Raw genomic sequence first — 16,652 nt, forward strand, 5'->3', positions numbered from 1 at the left:
GCGTGCTTCCTAAAAAACAAGGATATTTTCTTATATAACTACAGTAAAATAATCAAAATCAGGGAATTGAATACTGATATAATGTTATTATCCAATTTACATTCCATATTCAAATATTGCCAATAGTTTTAATAATGTCATTTTAGCTATATTTTTCCTGGTCTAGGATCCAACCTAGGATATTGCATTGCATTTACTTATATCTGTTTAGTCTCTTCATCTGGAAAAGTGCCTCAGCTTTCCCCCATGACAGACATTGTTGAAGAATACAGGCCAGTAAATTTTGTAGAAAGCTCATCAGTTCGGGTATTCCAGGTGTGTCCTCATAATTAGGTTACACATTTTTTAAAGGAATACTTCAGAAGCAAGGGTGTATCCTTCTCACTGCACCATATCAGGAGGCACAGGTTTGTCCTAATATTGATGATGTTAAATTGATCGCTTAGTTAAGGTGATGTCTGCAGTTTTCTTTACTGTAATGATACTATTTTTCTCTTTGTAATTAATCAGTAATTTGTAGGAGATGCTTTGAAACTATGTAAATATTGTTTCTCATCAAACCTTCACCCACTAGTTTTAGCATCCACTGATAATTCCTGCTTGGATCAATTATTACTACAATGGTTGCAGAGTAATGACTGTCTAACACCATCATTTCTCCTATACAGATTAGTTGGTATTCTACTGTAAGGAAGAGATCATTCTTCTCCTCTATTTATTTATTCACATATATTTTGATTATCAGTATAGATTCATAGATTTTCATTTCATTCAAGGCTTATAATCCTGTACTATTGTTATTTATTTTGATGCTCAAATCTGCCCAGATTTGGCCAGTGGGAATCCCTTCAAATTAGCCCCTGTGTTCTTTTGACATGTGTCATCATTCTCCAAGCACTTCTTTATTATCTGACATAAGAAGATGCTCTAGGCTCATCTTGCACTTTTCCTGCCCCAGTCCCGGAATCAGCTATGTCAATATGAAGCTTTAGTTCCTTTTCATGGAGAGTAGTATTTAGACATTGGCATACTAGGCATGCTCATTGCTGCTGGGGTGTCATTTCTTCTAGTTCCTCTCACCACGCGGTTCCTCCAGGAACACACAGTGCATTCTAATCTTTCTCCTTCCACACTTGCAGATCCCTTCTTTAACAGTGAGAAACCTGGTTGCTATTGTCCTCAATATATTTATTCATTTGCTCAATCTTAGAAGGTATAGAGAGTAGTTTCATAATTGCCAAACTATAACACTGTGAAGAAATAAATTTACTAGCTAGAATTCAATATTCATTTATAGTAGGGAGTTTTTATATACTTTTACACCATTCTCTCTTCATATGGCTGGAAGAGGACTCCTAAAAATTTTAGTACCATAAATGTTATCTATGGTTTAAAAAAGTGAGTAATTTTAGAAACCCTTTTAGTGAAGAATTTATATTTAAAGAACTAAAGCTTTTAAAATTTTAGTCTTGAAATTGAATTTTAATGACTCAGAGTGATTATGTTAAAGTTAAAATTAAAATTATTTGGCTCTTACCCTGGCATCAGGATTATCATCAAATTGTGTTCTAATAAATGTATCGAAAGAATCCCAGTAGTTTTCAGTTAGATTTCCACCCAAAGACCATAAATAACAGAATACAAAAGTCTGACACAGTACAGTGTTCAGTTTTGTTTGCTCCTGAAAGAACAAAGAGAAAGAATTTTAATATCTTATATGTTAACCAAATTGCAAAGTCTAAGGATTGTTTTCTTTTGTTCAGACTCCTGCGTTTTTAAAAGGGCACAGGGTATGTTTCTCCTACTTCATTCAATGGTTCACAGAGTGACGTTGTATAGCAGTCCATGTTTAAATACTCCGATGAGAAAATGAATGGCAAGAAGTAGGCAGAAAAAAAGCTCAAGGCTGTCTTTCAACTGACTATTATAACTTTGTTTATGCTGCATGAACAGATTTAAGCAGCTACTAGATAGACACATATTGGGAATGTGTTGGAGACTGTAAGGGAATTTAAATATGAGTAGGGGAGTAAACTATAGGCTCTCTAAAATTCCTTCCAACTTTAAGACTCTATGAATCTACACAGTCATTTGTCCTCCAAAAAATTACTTTGAAAATCAGATGATCCTATTACACAAAATTTAGAGTTATTTATTTGCAATGCATCTACAATGATCTCATTTTCCTAGCTTCATAGGAGTAAGAAAACTCTTCATACCATTATCAAATTAACTCCATCTTTCCCAAGTATCAAAGACTCCAGCAAGCAACAGAGGGTAGTAACTTTGCTGATGTCCACTTGTGGGATTGCTTGGCTGCATTTTTTATTGATAAAATTTAAACCATCATCAACATAACGCTGGAAAAGATTCAATATATATTCTCGGGTTTCTTCACTCAGCTGAAAATGAAACAAAGAATATTTTAACAAGACCAGGTGAAATATATAATTAAGTTTAGAAACAAGTTAGTTCAAACACATATTGCAATATATCCTGTGACTTTTACACTAAAGCATGTAGCACCACAGATATGAAACAAATTAAACTTAAAAAAAACTTTCCATGACTTGGAAGGGACACACGGGAGATTCTGGGTAGCTGATAATGTCTTACATCTTGATTTGGTAATGGGTACACAGATGTTTCTTTTATAATCATTTGTTAAATTGTCAATATATATTTCATGCTCTTCTATATTGATGATATCTCTCACAATCAAGAACAATGAAAAAGAACAACTATAAAAAGAAACATTTAAAACATCTTTGTAAGGTAAGGAATAATTCCCAAAGATTTTAAAAAGAATGTAGCCCCTCTCACCACCCCTATTCAACATTGTACTGGAAGTCTTAGCTAATGCGATAGGACAATAAAAGGAAATAAAAAGTATAGAGATTGGGAAGGAAGAAAAAAATTGTCTTTGTTTATAGGTAACATGATTGTCTATGTAGAAAATCCCAAAGAACTGACAAAAAATTTCTAGAACTAATAAGTAGTTATAGCAAGGTTGCAGGATACAAGGTTAATATGCAGAAGTCAATTGCTTTCTTATATACCAGCATAAGTAGAATTTGAAATTAAAAATGCAACACCATTTACATTAGCATAAAAAAAGAGAAATACGGGGCTGGCCCCGTGGCCGAGTGGTTAGGTTCGTGCGCTCCGCTGCAGGCAGCCCAGTGTTTCGTTAGTTCGAATCCTGGGCGCGGACATGGCACTGCTCATCAGACCACGCTGAGGCAGCGTCCCACATGCCACAACTAGAAGAACCCACAACAAAGAATACACAACTATGTACCGGGGGGCTTTGGGGAGAAAAAGGAAAAAATAAAAATCTGTCAAAAAAAAAAAAAAAAAAAGAGAAATACTTCGGTATAATTGTAACAAAATATGTACAAGATCTACATGAGAAAAACTATAAGATTCTGATGAAAGAAACCAAACAAGAGCTAAATAAATGGAGGGATATTCCATGTGCATGGATAGGAAGACCCAATATTGTTAAGATGTCAGTTCTTCCTAATTTGATCTATCGATTCAATGCAATCTGAGTCAAAATATCAGCAGCTTACTTTGTGGATATCAACAAACTGATTCTGAAGTTTATATGGAGAGGGAAAAGACTTAGAATACTGAACACAACATTGAAGACGAACAGAGTTGGAGGACTGATACGATCTGACTTCAAGACTTACGGTGAAGCTACTGTAATCAAGACAGCATAGTTTTGGAAAAAGAACAGACAAATCAATGGAACAGAATAAAGAACGCAGAAATAGACCTATACAAATATAGTCAATTGATCTTTTGACAAATAGTGCTGGAACTGGACATCCACACGCAAAGAGAAAAAACAAAAAAGAAAGAAGAATCTAGACACTGATAGGCAGAAAAAAAACCAGATAAAAAAGAAAACAGAATCTTGACACCAATCTTACACCTTTCTCAAAAATTACCTCAGAATGGATCATAGACCTAAATGTAAAATGCAAAACCATGAAACTTCTAGAAGATAACGAGGAGAAAATCTAGGTGACATTAGGTTTGAGAATGAGTTTTTACATACAACACCAAAAGCACAACCCATGACAGAAAAATTGATAATTCATTAAAATTAAAAACTTATGCTCTGTGAGAGATATTGTTGAGAATGAAAAAACAAGCCAGACTGGGAGAAAATCTTTGCAAAATACATGTCTGATAAAGAACTTGTATCCAGAATATACAAAAAACTCTTAAAATTCAACAATAAGAAAACAAACAACCCAACAAAAAGTGGGCAAAAGATTTGAACAGACACCTCATCAAAGAAGATATACAGATGGTAGGGCTGGCCTGGTGGTGTAGCAGTTAAGTTTGCGCATTCTGCTTTGGTGGCCTGGGGTCTGCTGGTTTGGATCCCAGGCGTGTACCTACGCACTGCTTATCAAGCCATGCTGTGGTAGGCATCCCACATACAAAGTAGAGGAAGAGGGGCACAGATGTTAGCTCAGGGCTAATCTTCCTCAAAAAAGAAAAAAAAAGATTTACAGATGGCAAATAAGCATATGAAAAGACACTCAACACTATATATTAGAGAACTGCACATTTAAACAACAAAATACCACTACACACTTACTAGAATGGCTAAAATCGAAAACACCAACATCACCAAATGCTGGTGAGGATGTTGGAGCAACAAGAATTCTCATTCATTGTTGGTGGGAATACAAAATGGTACAGCTACTTTCGAAGACAGACTGGCAGTCTCTTACAAAGTTGAGCATAGTTTTAACATATGATCCAGCAATCGTACTCCTGGATATTTACCAAAACGAGTTGAAAACTTACATCCGCTCAAAAACCTGCACGTGCATGTTTATAGGAGCTTTGTTTATGATTGCTAAAAACTTGGAAGCTTTGAGATGTCTTTCAGTATGTGAATCCATACAATGGAATATTATCCAGCACCAAAAAGAAATGAGTTATCAAGCCACAGAAAGACACGGAGGAAACTTAAATGCATATTACTAAGTGAAAGAAGCCAATCTGAAAAAGCTACATACTGTGTGATTTCAACTATATGACATCCTGGAAAAGTAAAACTATGAAGACAGTAAAAATATCAGTGGTTGCCAGGGGTTGGGAAGGAATGTGGATGAATGAATAAGCAGAGCACAGATTTTTACGTCAGTGAAAGTGTTCTATATGACACTATAAGGATGGATACATGATATTATGCTGTTGTCAAAACCCATAGAACTGTATAAGGCAAAGAGTGAACCCTAATGTAAACTATGGACTTCAGTTAATAAGAATGTATCAATATTGTTTGATCAATTTTAACAAATGCACCACACCAATGAAAGAGGTTAATCATAGAGGAAAGCATATTTGGAGGAGGGGGACTATATGATAACTCTATATACTTTCTGTTTTAAATTTTTCTATAAACCTAAAACTGCTCTAAATAATAAAGTCTAATAATGAAAAAAAGTGAATTCAGGAAGGTTTAAAATCCATAAATCTTATGGTATCCCATGATAAATTCTCAATTCTGAGAATTATTTCCTTTAATAAGGTACTGTAAGAATAGACTACAATATTCTTAAAATGATGCCTAAGAATGAAGAAAACAATAGTTTTCTGACTCATCTTTGGAGGGGGAGAGGCAGAAAGAAGATGGATTTCTTGGAGTGGGGACTGGGATGGGTGAAACACTTTAAAAGATTGCTTATTAAGCTAAGGTAAAGAGAAATCCTATTTTAGGATGGAGAGGGTACAGAAGACAATATGGAACTGAGTTATTCTGAGTAATAATGTAATAGCTTTCCTTCTTTGGGTGGAATAGTACCTCTGAGGTTAGAATGTGTCTTGGGTCACGGACCTAAGATTGCGTGGGAGGTAAACTGGTTTTCTCTTCTCTCTGGCTCTCAGAGGTATAAGGGGCTCCTAAAATCTAAAAACAATGACAGTTAGTGCCTGGTTTTATATGTTCTTTTCCTTCTTTGTGATTCCCTCTCATTATCCCAAGTCTTTTTTTTTTTTTTTTTTAATGCCCCAGCCTGTTCTACCTGTGTGTTGGGGGACTCAAGGAAGTGGTTTGTGTTTGTAATTGAGAGGAACCAGTTTGGGAAGAAGCCAGGCAGGACAGACAGCAACCAGAGGGACTAGGTACACAGGCAGGCAGGCTGAGGTAACAAGTAATGAGGACAGATTTAGGGATCATATAAACATTCCTGGAGGATCCCAAGAATTCTTATGGGGAGAGTCTAGGTACAATGCTGTAATTCCCTCAAACAAGCACAATGAGGCTTGTTGCTATGTGGGCACTCAAGAGCAGTGTGAGCCCTGACAGATGGAGATATGGTGGGAGTATCTAGTTGCACTTACTTTTTTAGAAATACCTTTCATCCAGGTTTTAACATAAGGCATCCATTTCAGTTCTTCAGGATCCACAAACACCATTCCACATCTACTGACTGTTGCAGGAGAGGCAACCTTTAGATCTTGCACCTAAAATTGAAGAAAGTTGAACAGGAAATAGCTAATGATACTTCCTTATTCCTCCAACCTCAATGTTAATGAATTACACGTTTAAAGTTTAAGTTAACACTGAAAGACTTTACATGGAAGAGAATGGGAGAGCTGCAAGTAATCAGAAATGGAGAAGGAAAGTCAAGTGAGTCATAAAGTGAAAAAAACCCCTTGAGTACAGGAAGATACATCAAATCTTTATGGGAAAGTATAGGTATTTCTTTTTCCTTCTCTTTGTTTTTCTCTTTTTTCCTTTTTCATTCTTGTATCCAATACATAGCACATAGTAGGCATTCAGGCAGTGTTTGATGAATGAATACAGCAGGGGTGGTATCTTCCATAATATTTTGTAGATGAATTTGGTCCACATTCTTCTTCCAATCCCTTCACCAAATACTCATACCATAGAGGGATAATTTGTTCATATTAAAAAATTATTTTTTGAACTTATAAAGCATTTAAAATCATTTGAAGTCACCATTATATATATTAACCACATCCAAAGGAAAAGAAACAAGTGCTGGGGAAGCCAGCATTTATTGTATTTCCTGTTTATAGTGAGACAGGAACATCTGAGAGACTTTGGTTGTCAGGACGGACAGTCTATTACAAAAGGACAATTTGATAAGTATTTAGTATGCAAACAAAACACCATAGTAGGCCTTACAGATAGCAATGATACATCAATAAGAGAAAAAAAATTAATGATGTTATGCCAATCTAACGAATGACTTCACGCCACAGTAAGGAATATAACATTTACCTCAAAAAGCATGTGGATTTGAGGTGTGAGTTTAATCCTCTCACTGTTAGCCAGGCAAAGCATCTTGTTATCATCCAACACCGTATTCATATTTTCAATCCAAAGAGCATCTACTGGCCCATCACTGATGATCCATTTATGGTCTTCTGAAGTATCATTCACAGCTGCTCGGACACTTAGTGCCATCAAACCATCTTTCCACTCCAAGGTTATGTTATTAACTTCGCCATATAATTCACCCATTGTAATTGATTTAGGATTAAGAACATATGTTTTAACTGGTTGGTAAAAGGGATTTTCTATACCAAGTTTTTGCAAATTCCCCAAAGTTTCTGCTAGTATTTGGTAAACTGTGGTCTTGCCACCTCCTGTTGGCCCGACTAACATAACACCATGCCTTACCAGCATAGTTTCATAGAACTGTATCACTTTTTTAACCATACATGTCTCAGGCTGAAGATTTTGTCCATTCATGACATCTATGATTGTTGACTGCAATATACCATAATCATGTTCTGGAATTTGGACTCCAGGAAAAAGGTCAGATATGATTCCACTGAAAAAACAAAAATAAAATCAATTAGGAACTGCTGGTCACTGATATTTTCCCATATTTGTACAATTGATTAAACATTATTATGAGTCTTATTTTTCTCATTGATCTTTTCTTCTGAACATGCACAGTACTAGTCTGTCCTATGTGTTACACCAGAATCTATCTTTCTCTGATACTGTATGATTTTGTTTGTTTCTTTTACAGTAGACCAATGTTCTTAAGTATATTGGGAGCATCTTGAGGTAAGGAATATCTCTTATGTTTTTGTATTGTTCACAGTATGTGGCATAGTACCAAACATATAGGAAGTGATGAATTTATCCGTCTATTTTAAAAGTTATATTTATATATCTCAACTTTTTCCAAAAGGATTTATGTGTGCTTATAACTATATATGGATATTCAAAAAAATAAGATGGAAATAGAAGTAGAAAACTAGTACTACGTAAAAAAGGGAGTAAGGGGGAAATTGACTGTTTCTGTGGGGAACAATTAATATGGGATGTTTCTATTGATAAAAAGGAAGCTAAATCCTACCTCACGCTATATACACAAATGCATTTGAGATGTAGTAAAGACCTTAACATAAAATGGCAACAAAAGTACCAGATGAAAATCTAACGGATGAATTTTACAACACTGTAGTAGGACAGTCTGTCTAGGAAAGACAAGAAATCTACAACTGTAAAAAAAAGTTAATAAAGTGAAAAAATAAAAACAAGCAAAAAGCGAAGTTTTGTGAGAAAAAAGGCTTTATACATAAACTTAAAGATTGAATGACAGAGAAATATTTCCAATTTTTATATCAGATAGTTTATGAGTTCCTACAAATCAATAAGAAAAAGAGTACCACAGAAAAATGCTCCAAGAATACTATCATAAATGAGTAATGAGCACAAGAAATGATGCCCAATGATACTAATAGTTAAAGAAATGCACCTTAAAATAGGCTATCACTTTTGGGCATTTTCATAAAACCATTATATAAATGTAAAATGTCTTTGGAGGACATCTTGATAGAATCCATCTAAATTAAAAATGTCCATACCCTATGACCTAGGGAACTTACTTCTTAGAATCTCACTTACAGAAATATCATAAGTGTGCAAAGATAAATGATTAGGAATTTTCATCATTGTGTTCTGCCAAAAGGGAGCAGACATATGTTCTGGAAAACAGTGGCTCTGATAGAGGATGAAGGCAAAAGGAATCCCCAGTACAGACATAAATGGACATCCCAGGATGACTGTTGTGCACCAGGGATAATGAGCAACCAGTCCAGATTAGAGCAGCAGGACAGGAGGCTCCAAGGAGGCAAATTCATTAGAATATTTTGCATAATTGACATTTTTTTTTTAGGAGATTTACACCCTGGCAAAATTTGGAAATGAATTAGTGATAGTTTTATAGGAAAGTAGGTAAACAATTAAAAAATAAAAACTAAGTATTAATAAATGCAGGGAAAATTAAAAGCTAGATAATTTAATAAGGGAAACAGCTCAGCTGTGGATAATATTTATATAGTTATAATAAATGATGGAAACCCTGGATATTTATCTCAAGTTATTTTGAAATATGACTATACAGAGAGGATGGGTGTAGGGCAAGAGGTACATATGCACATTTTCATCTCCCTTTTAGTAACATAATAGGTAATATCTAAAACTGAAAAATCAAGAAATGTCATAAACGTGGTACTAAAAAATATGGAGGGAAAGAGCAAAATATCTACATAAATAAATAAAAATAAATAAATAAATAAACGAATTGGAAAATGAGTGCTTTTGGGAAGAGGGAGTTGGTGAGGGCAGGGGAGCATTGTTTTTCATGAGACTAATTTGTGACACTTTTATTTTTAAACTACACACATGTATGACTTGAGTAAACATAAAACTAAATAACAAAAATGGAAATAGATAAAAGCAATCACATTTGTGTTAATCCTCAAGTCTGATTTTTTTGGGTCAGGAATTTCTCCTAGGTCAGAAACTTGTAACCAAATGCTAATTTGTATAGCACACAGCCTGGTGACCGATATTTTGAAAAAAATAAATACTTGGATAGAGGCTAAAACTTTACCATCTTTATTTTAAACTAGTATTTCTTAAACTGCAATAAGTATCTCTAGAAAAGAGGAGAAAGTTATTACCTTGTTAGAGACGATGTAATTGGAGATAAGACTGGTACCTCTACACGGTAGCTGTGCTTTATTCTGTAACGTCTAAAAACTTACCTGAACAGAATAGCATCATCTGTTAGGAATTTTGGTAAGTTGGAATCTCGTAAAGCTCTTATCAACACCACATCTTCACTTAGGTCTGGGTTCTCTCTTTTTAAAGACCTAAATTTAAAGGAATAATTCAGATGACATTGCGAGAACATAATACTGAACATGATTTTCCAAACCTGTGTGTGGGTCAGGGATTCCTCTTGCAAAAAGCTGCGGAGGGCCCTCCCCTGTGGATTTCTGCTGGAGGTGAGGATCATTTTCCCCTGCACGCCCAGGGTCCCTCTCCATCAGAGCACATGGATAAGTCAGGCACTGGCTACACAGCCTTGAGCAGAGTAAGGAAATTTTCAACCTCCACCACCAATCCAGACTTTATCCAGCCTGAATTTACAGTTCCCTGAATACATCATTCTGGTTCACTGCCCTGTGAGTTCCTTTTCTCTCAGCCCAGAAGGCCCTGCTTTGCTCTTTTGGCAGCTTCTATTTCTCCATCCAAAACCCAGACCAGTTAGTCTAGAAAGTTCCTCTATGCCTGCCTTGATGAACCTTGGGCACAGCTCTATGGTTGCCCTCCCCACACTCTATCCGAGGTGACCGGTTGTTTGTTTGTCTTGCCCACTGGGCTGTAGCTGTGTTCTTTGAGTGCAATTGTCTCTGAACTCCTTACTATCCCTGGTCCTTAAAGGGCAATCCTGTAAAGAGGAGAAGTACTGTATCTGGGAGGTGAAAAAAGAAAGAACAGAGGGTGGAGAAGGGCATGGAGGTTTGTGCAGAACCCAGGGATACAAGAACCAGGCAGAAGGGGCCCTGGATGTGCACAGCTGGAGTCAGTGAGTCATGGCCTGAGAGGAAGGACTACGGAGAGGAGAGATTCCCTCAGAGATCTGGACAAGCTGGGGATTCCAGAGGGAGGCGTTTCAAGAGGTTATAGAGAGAGAAGATGGGGCCTGAAAAGAGGCTCTTGCTTTACTAGAAACTAGAAAGAAGCTCAGTCTTGGATCATACTGTAAAGACAGAGGTGAAGTCTAGGACATAAGCTTGGACTGAAGATGGAACAAGAGAAACTGAAGTCTCTCTTTATGCTCAGGCTTTGTCAGGTGGTGACAAGTATGACTTAATTACTGTATATGCGCAACAAACTGTATGCCTTTTAAGCCTAATCATCCTATCTTATAGTAGTGAAGGCTTTTGTACACTAAAACTCAATGTATGTGATGAGATCAAGGGAAATGAAAGTTAGCCAAAGCCTAGGCGAGACTCAGGTTCAGTCTGGGGCCAACCATGTTGGGTCTCACAGTGAAGAACTGTCATGGGATGAGGAGAGAGCCCCCATTTCACTGTGGCATGGGAGTAACAGGGTAAGAATGATGACCACAGCAGCAGCTAACATTTATTAATCACTTACTATGTTGCTTTAAGGGCCTCTGTGAATTACCCATTTAAGCGTTTGATGACACAGTTTGGAATTTCACTCTTGCCCACTTTGGTTTCTTACCCAGCCATGACCAGTACAGATTTTACAGCTCTCATGCCGAAGTCGTAGTGATCCTGCTGAGAGAGCTGTTCACTGCAAAGCTTGTACATCTGAGTCATTTTCCTTGCTAATATTTTACTGGATTCAAATCCTTCAGAATATAGAATTACCTAGAAAAGCAAAGTATAAGGCAATGTTTATTCTATTGATAACAATATATTAGCATAATACCAATGTATTAAAAATCTACTTTGGGCATTACATCTCTCCAACTTGTTATATCATTTCACAAAGAAACGTAGACTGAAGGGAGAAGGGTCTTCTGTGCCGTAAGAAGGTGGAAGGTGGGAGGTGGGCTATCGTACGGGGATACCTGGGCACTGATTCTGCTTTATTTCTATAGATGAGGATGTAGCCTTGGCGACATTTGGCTCAAGGAGCAGCAGAGCCAATTGTTTGAAAATGTCCAGTTTAGATGGTGTTATAAGGCCTGAGTACAAAAGCAAGAATTGAGCTTCTCCAATCCAATAGGAATGCCACCCTTGCGGACAGGATCAGAGATGTCCATGTGCTTCCTGGAGGCTCCCTGGAAGTCAAGGGAAACTGCAGATTTGCAGCCTCTCCCCTGCCCTAGCTGGCTACCTTGCTTCCGACAAGTTTCTGTGTGCTTGGTTAAATAAATCCATGATGACAGTGGAGGTGAGTGTGGACACTTCCTTGAATTCATAGTCTACTCGAATCATGGCAGTTGGCCCCAGAATCAGGAGCTAAAATGATGCAGTCACTTCTTACTGGTGTCTGTTTGTTTATTGCTCTATTACCGCCTACTAGTACAGTGCTCTGCACACTGCAGGTCATTAAAAATATTTACTGACGACAGACCTTGCTTCATTCCATCTGTCACAACAATAGGAATAGCACATATAAGACTGGCCTTTTAAATTTCTCCAATTAGTTACTGAGTAATATGACAATAGAACAAAGCATGAGATGTGAAGAAAATGTTGAACTGAGTTCTAAACCTGGTTTTCTTCTTACCAGCTTTGGACAATGAGGAGGTCATTTATCGTCCCTGTCCACAGAGGGTCTAGAAGGAAGACAGCACCTGCCTTAACTGCCTGCCACCCAACAATGCCCACAGGGGGCACCGGGGGACCCATAAGCTGCTGGAAGCATTATACTAATAAAAGTTGTCATTTTTCTAAAGATAGGATTTGGCATGGTCTATTCTATTCTTAGGTAATTACTTTTACTTCATATAGAAGAATATCTTAAATAAGCTGTTATTAAAGGAATTTATTAGCCACAGGGATAATCTGTGCTTTCTGAGAAATTCCATCCTAAAAGGGGTAGTGTCTCTTGTTATGAAATGCAGTGCTGAGCACTAGGGGCCTTCTGGAGTCCTAAAAACACCTTATATTTTGGTCTGGGTGGTCACACAGGTGGATACACGTGTAAGAATTCACTGAGTTGTACCATTATGATCTGTGCACCTTACAATATACAAACTTTACCTCAGTAAAAAGTGCCAAGAAAAATATTAGAAAATTGAAATACATTTGTTTGTAGCTAGCAAAGAGAAACAAAAACCGGTTTAAATAGAAAGATTCCTAGATAGATGGAGAAAGAACAAATACAGTATAATCTATTAATGATTGCTACTTTCGGACTAAGCTGATACAAGACTACAAGCCCACCCCTGCCTGCCCACAGTGGTTAGTATTGCTCCTAACCAATATCCTTTGACTCTAATAAAAAATAATGCACAAAGAGAAGTGACAATAATACAGTATTTTTAGAATGAATTCAGACATTTTAATTCCAAGAGATGTACTGATAAACCCCAATGAACTGGTTAATTAAACTTCTTGATTCATTCCTGTTTTAGGAGCCTCCTATATTCCAGAAACCAGTCTGGGCAAACACACACACAGAGAACAAAGCATTCTACGTGATAACAATCATTTCCACGCTTATGAGCCAACAACAACGTACAGCCTTGGTTATGTGAGGCATATATACATGCCAGAGTGCATTCATAAAGGAATCTTCCTACCTCAATAAAATCAAATGGTGAATAAAAGAAACAAGCTTAAACTTTTGCTGCTTTATGATATGAAGCTCACCTCTGCAATCAAGGCATAATTTGGAACCATCATCGCGAAGGGTCTAAACAGGGCTTTCAAATTGTCTGGCAATTCGGTTCTGCCTGCATAGCCAGGATTCATTGTGATGAAGGCTGCACAAGTCATGACCAACTTTATTTCCCGCCCCTCAAACATGAATCTAGAGAGCTAATAAAAGGAAAGAGAAAGTATAAGTTAACACTTCTCCAGACATTTGTAAATTCTTTCCCATAATTACTACTTGAGTACAAAGTGTGTGTAATGGAGCATTCAAATAAAGACTACTGAATCCTGCTGTTGGACAACAGGAAACGTTTTTCTCCTAATTCTGACCTACCTACTCCCAGTCTCTTCTGGGCTCAGTGTTTTGTGCTCTCTGCCTCTCTGCCCCTGCCTTGCCCAACTTGTCTCTTCCTGCCTGGCCCTGTCCTGTAATCTTCTGGGCCTTAACATCTTTTGTTGAAACTCCTCAATTCAACTTAGACTTAACGCCACTAAACCTTCTCCACCCCCACTTTCTGGTATTCCCCAAGAAAGTCTAATCTGACCTTAGTCCTTGGGTGGTTGAGGCCCCACTGTTACAGTTATTGGCACCACCCCTTCACTTTTATTCAGTAGCAAACACTTGTTGAGCATCTGCTGCAGGTGTGGCAGAGGGTTAGACACGGAGATAGAGAACTGAAGGAGACTCACTCCTGAGCCCTCGAGAAGCTCTCGAGCTTGCTGTGTGGAGTCAGACCTGGAAACTGTGACCACGCAGTGTAATAGATGCTACAGTGGAGGTGTGTGCAAGGCCCACGGGGAGCAGAGCTCACAGGAGGAGCAGGGAGCCTGCTTGAGCCCTGAAGAATGAGGAGGGGCGTTTCACATAGACAAGCAGGGGCAGCCATTCCAGTCAAAAGGAGCAGGGACAAGAAGCAGCAATGCATGGTCAACAATGACCAGCTTATTCACTTCACTAAAGGGTAAAATTCTAGGAGGAAAATGTAAGTAGGCTGGGGTCTGAGCATCAAGAATCTTGCAGGCTAGGCTAAGGAATTTAGATTTTTGTCCCATGGGTGGGGGGAAGCAGAGAAGAATTTTGAGCAGAATGATAGGATCAAAGATGGTAGTGGAGAGGTTGGACAGACTCTAGATAGGGAGGTCAGTAAGGAATTATTATTGGGGAGCCAGCATTAGGGGGTTATCACTGGGGATGAGAGGCATCTAGCAGATACAACTAAATGGACTTGGTCGTGGCTTAGATTCTGGGGTTGATAGTAATGGGGGAAATTCAAGATGAATTCCAGGTTTCTAGCTGGGCCACTGAGTGAAGGCACTACTATCAGACATAAAGAACATGGGGGAAGACCAGGATGGAGCTGGGGAGATGTGTCATAGCCTGGAGGAGAAAATGCTGGATAATACAACTAGAGACCTGCTGCTACTCAATGGCTGTTTGTGCTATTCAAACCTGTACATTTCTGAGCTTTAGTTTCTTTGTCTATTCCTGGGGATATATTTCACTCCGACTATTTCATCTGGCCACTGGTAAAACTGAGGGTGAGGTTTGATTAGTCTCAGATGTCATCCTACCTTCCTTTCACCTCACATGGTTGCCTCCAGTTGGCAATGCTTCAGTCCTTCCATCGTTCCTTTTGTCCCTTCTCCCTTACTCCTCATGCTTTGCTCTCAGCTAATTGCTCAGCAAGGTGATAATTACTTACAAATTATGCTATATCCGGGGGTCCTTGCATTTAATACAGGTCTCCCCAGAGGATGTGGGAGGCAGGAGGGTATGTAGTTGAAGGAAATCAGACTTTAGGGTCACATAGATTTAGGTGTGTATCTTCGTTCTTTGGTGTCCTCAGAAATATTTCTTAACGTCTTTGAAAGCTTTTCACTAGTAACCTTGGGAAAATGCCATTTACTTCACAGAGGTTTGGTGTGAAGATGAAGTAAGTGTAAAGTACAATTATCTGTATAATTTAACAGCTCATTAAAGTCCAATTTCTGCTTTCTTTTTATTTGTTCTATAATTTGCTTTTTTTGCAGAGGTGGTGATAAAAATATTTAACGAGTCTTTAGCAGGGCACCTGCCAATGAGAATGGCCCCTTCCCCTAGAGCTAGAGCTGAGCCCAGAGGCCACCTTGTTGTGCCAGGATGAACCCTTATGGCTGGATCAGAGGAGGTCTTGGATTCTTCAAGAAGGGGCCAAGGTAGTGGAGGGGGACCCTCCAGGGGCTCGGGACACTGGCTATTTAAATATTCAACCCTGGCAAGGCTGTCCTGGTTTGTACAGGCTGAACATCAGTCTGCCCTTGGGGATCTCACGATCATATCTCAGAAGGTCAACACGGAGTAGCAGGGACTTGACCCCATCCTGCACTGCCATCAGCTTCTCAATACAAAACCCTTTTTCCAGGAACATGTTCATACGGGCTAAAACAAACTTTAAAGAGTGGGGCCACTTTAGTCTCTTCATCTGATCCTGCACTCCTCAGCTTTTCCAGTCCGGTGAGTTCTGGAGGAGCCAAGGGCACCAGAACTCCTCTCCCATTTTGCCACCAGTACTAGACTGAGCCTGGGGGCCATGATGATGGCAGTGGAGTTCAGAAGAGGGAGCATTAGAGAAACTTAGCACAGAAGTAAATGTCAAAGGCAAGAACATGAAACCTGAGGAGGAAAATAGGAGGTGGAGGAGAGAGTACAGGGTGTGGGTGCATCTATTATTGTGTGTGTGTGTGTGTGTGTGTGTGTGTGTGTATGTGTTGGGGGTTGGAAGAAGAGAGTTCCTTGAGGGCAGGGCCTGGTCTCACCATCTCTGTATCCCCAGGTCCCAGCACAGTGTCTGACATACAGTTGTTTCTCTGAGTTGCCTGGGTGAGAAATTAATTCACCCTACTCAGTCCTGTTGCTGTAGTACTCACTGATTACATTGGAATCATGGAATAGACAAGCTGAAGTTAGCATTGTCCTTCCTAAAATGCAACATGCTATGAGT

General features: G+C 38.4%; 1 protein-coding gene across 4 annotated transcripts in view; it reads right to left on the reverse strand.

The window, feature by feature from the left end:
* The window catches only part of DNAH6 (dynein axonemal heavy chain 6), a 257,763-nt gene that overhangs the window by 136,826 nt on the left and 104,285 nt on the right, over nucleotides 1–16,652 (reverse strand). For all 4 annotated transcript variants that reach the window (XM_070573711.1, XM_070573712.1, XM_070573714.1 and 1 more), the window contains exons 31-37: nucleotides 13,669–13,836; nucleotides 11,564–11,712; nucleotides 10,072–10,179; nucleotides 7,283–7,838; nucleotides 6,376–6,498; nucleotides 2,220–2,402; nucleotides 1,538–1,681 (exon numbers count right to left, since the gene is read on the reverse strand). In XM_070573711.1, the coding sequence (XP_070429812.1) occupies nucleotides 1,538–1,681; nucleotides 2,220–2,402; nucleotides 6,376–6,498; nucleotides 7,283–7,838; nucleotides 10,072–10,179; nucleotides 11,564–11,712; nucleotides 13,669–13,836 (1,431 nt within the window). The remainder of the gene's footprint in view (nucleotides 1–1,537; nucleotides 1,682–2,219; nucleotides 2,403–6,375; nucleotides 6,499–7,282; nucleotides 7,839–10,071; nucleotides 10,180–11,563; nucleotides 11,713–13,668; nucleotides 13,837–16,652) is intronic.

The sequence above is a fragment of the Equus przewalskii genome, chromosome 14, assembly GCF_037783145.1.
Source record: "Equus przewalskii isolate Varuska chromosome 14, EquPr2, whole genome shotgun sequence".
Lineage (NCBI taxonomy): Eukaryota > Metazoa > Chordata > Mammalia > Perissodactyla > Equidae > Equus > Equus przewalskii.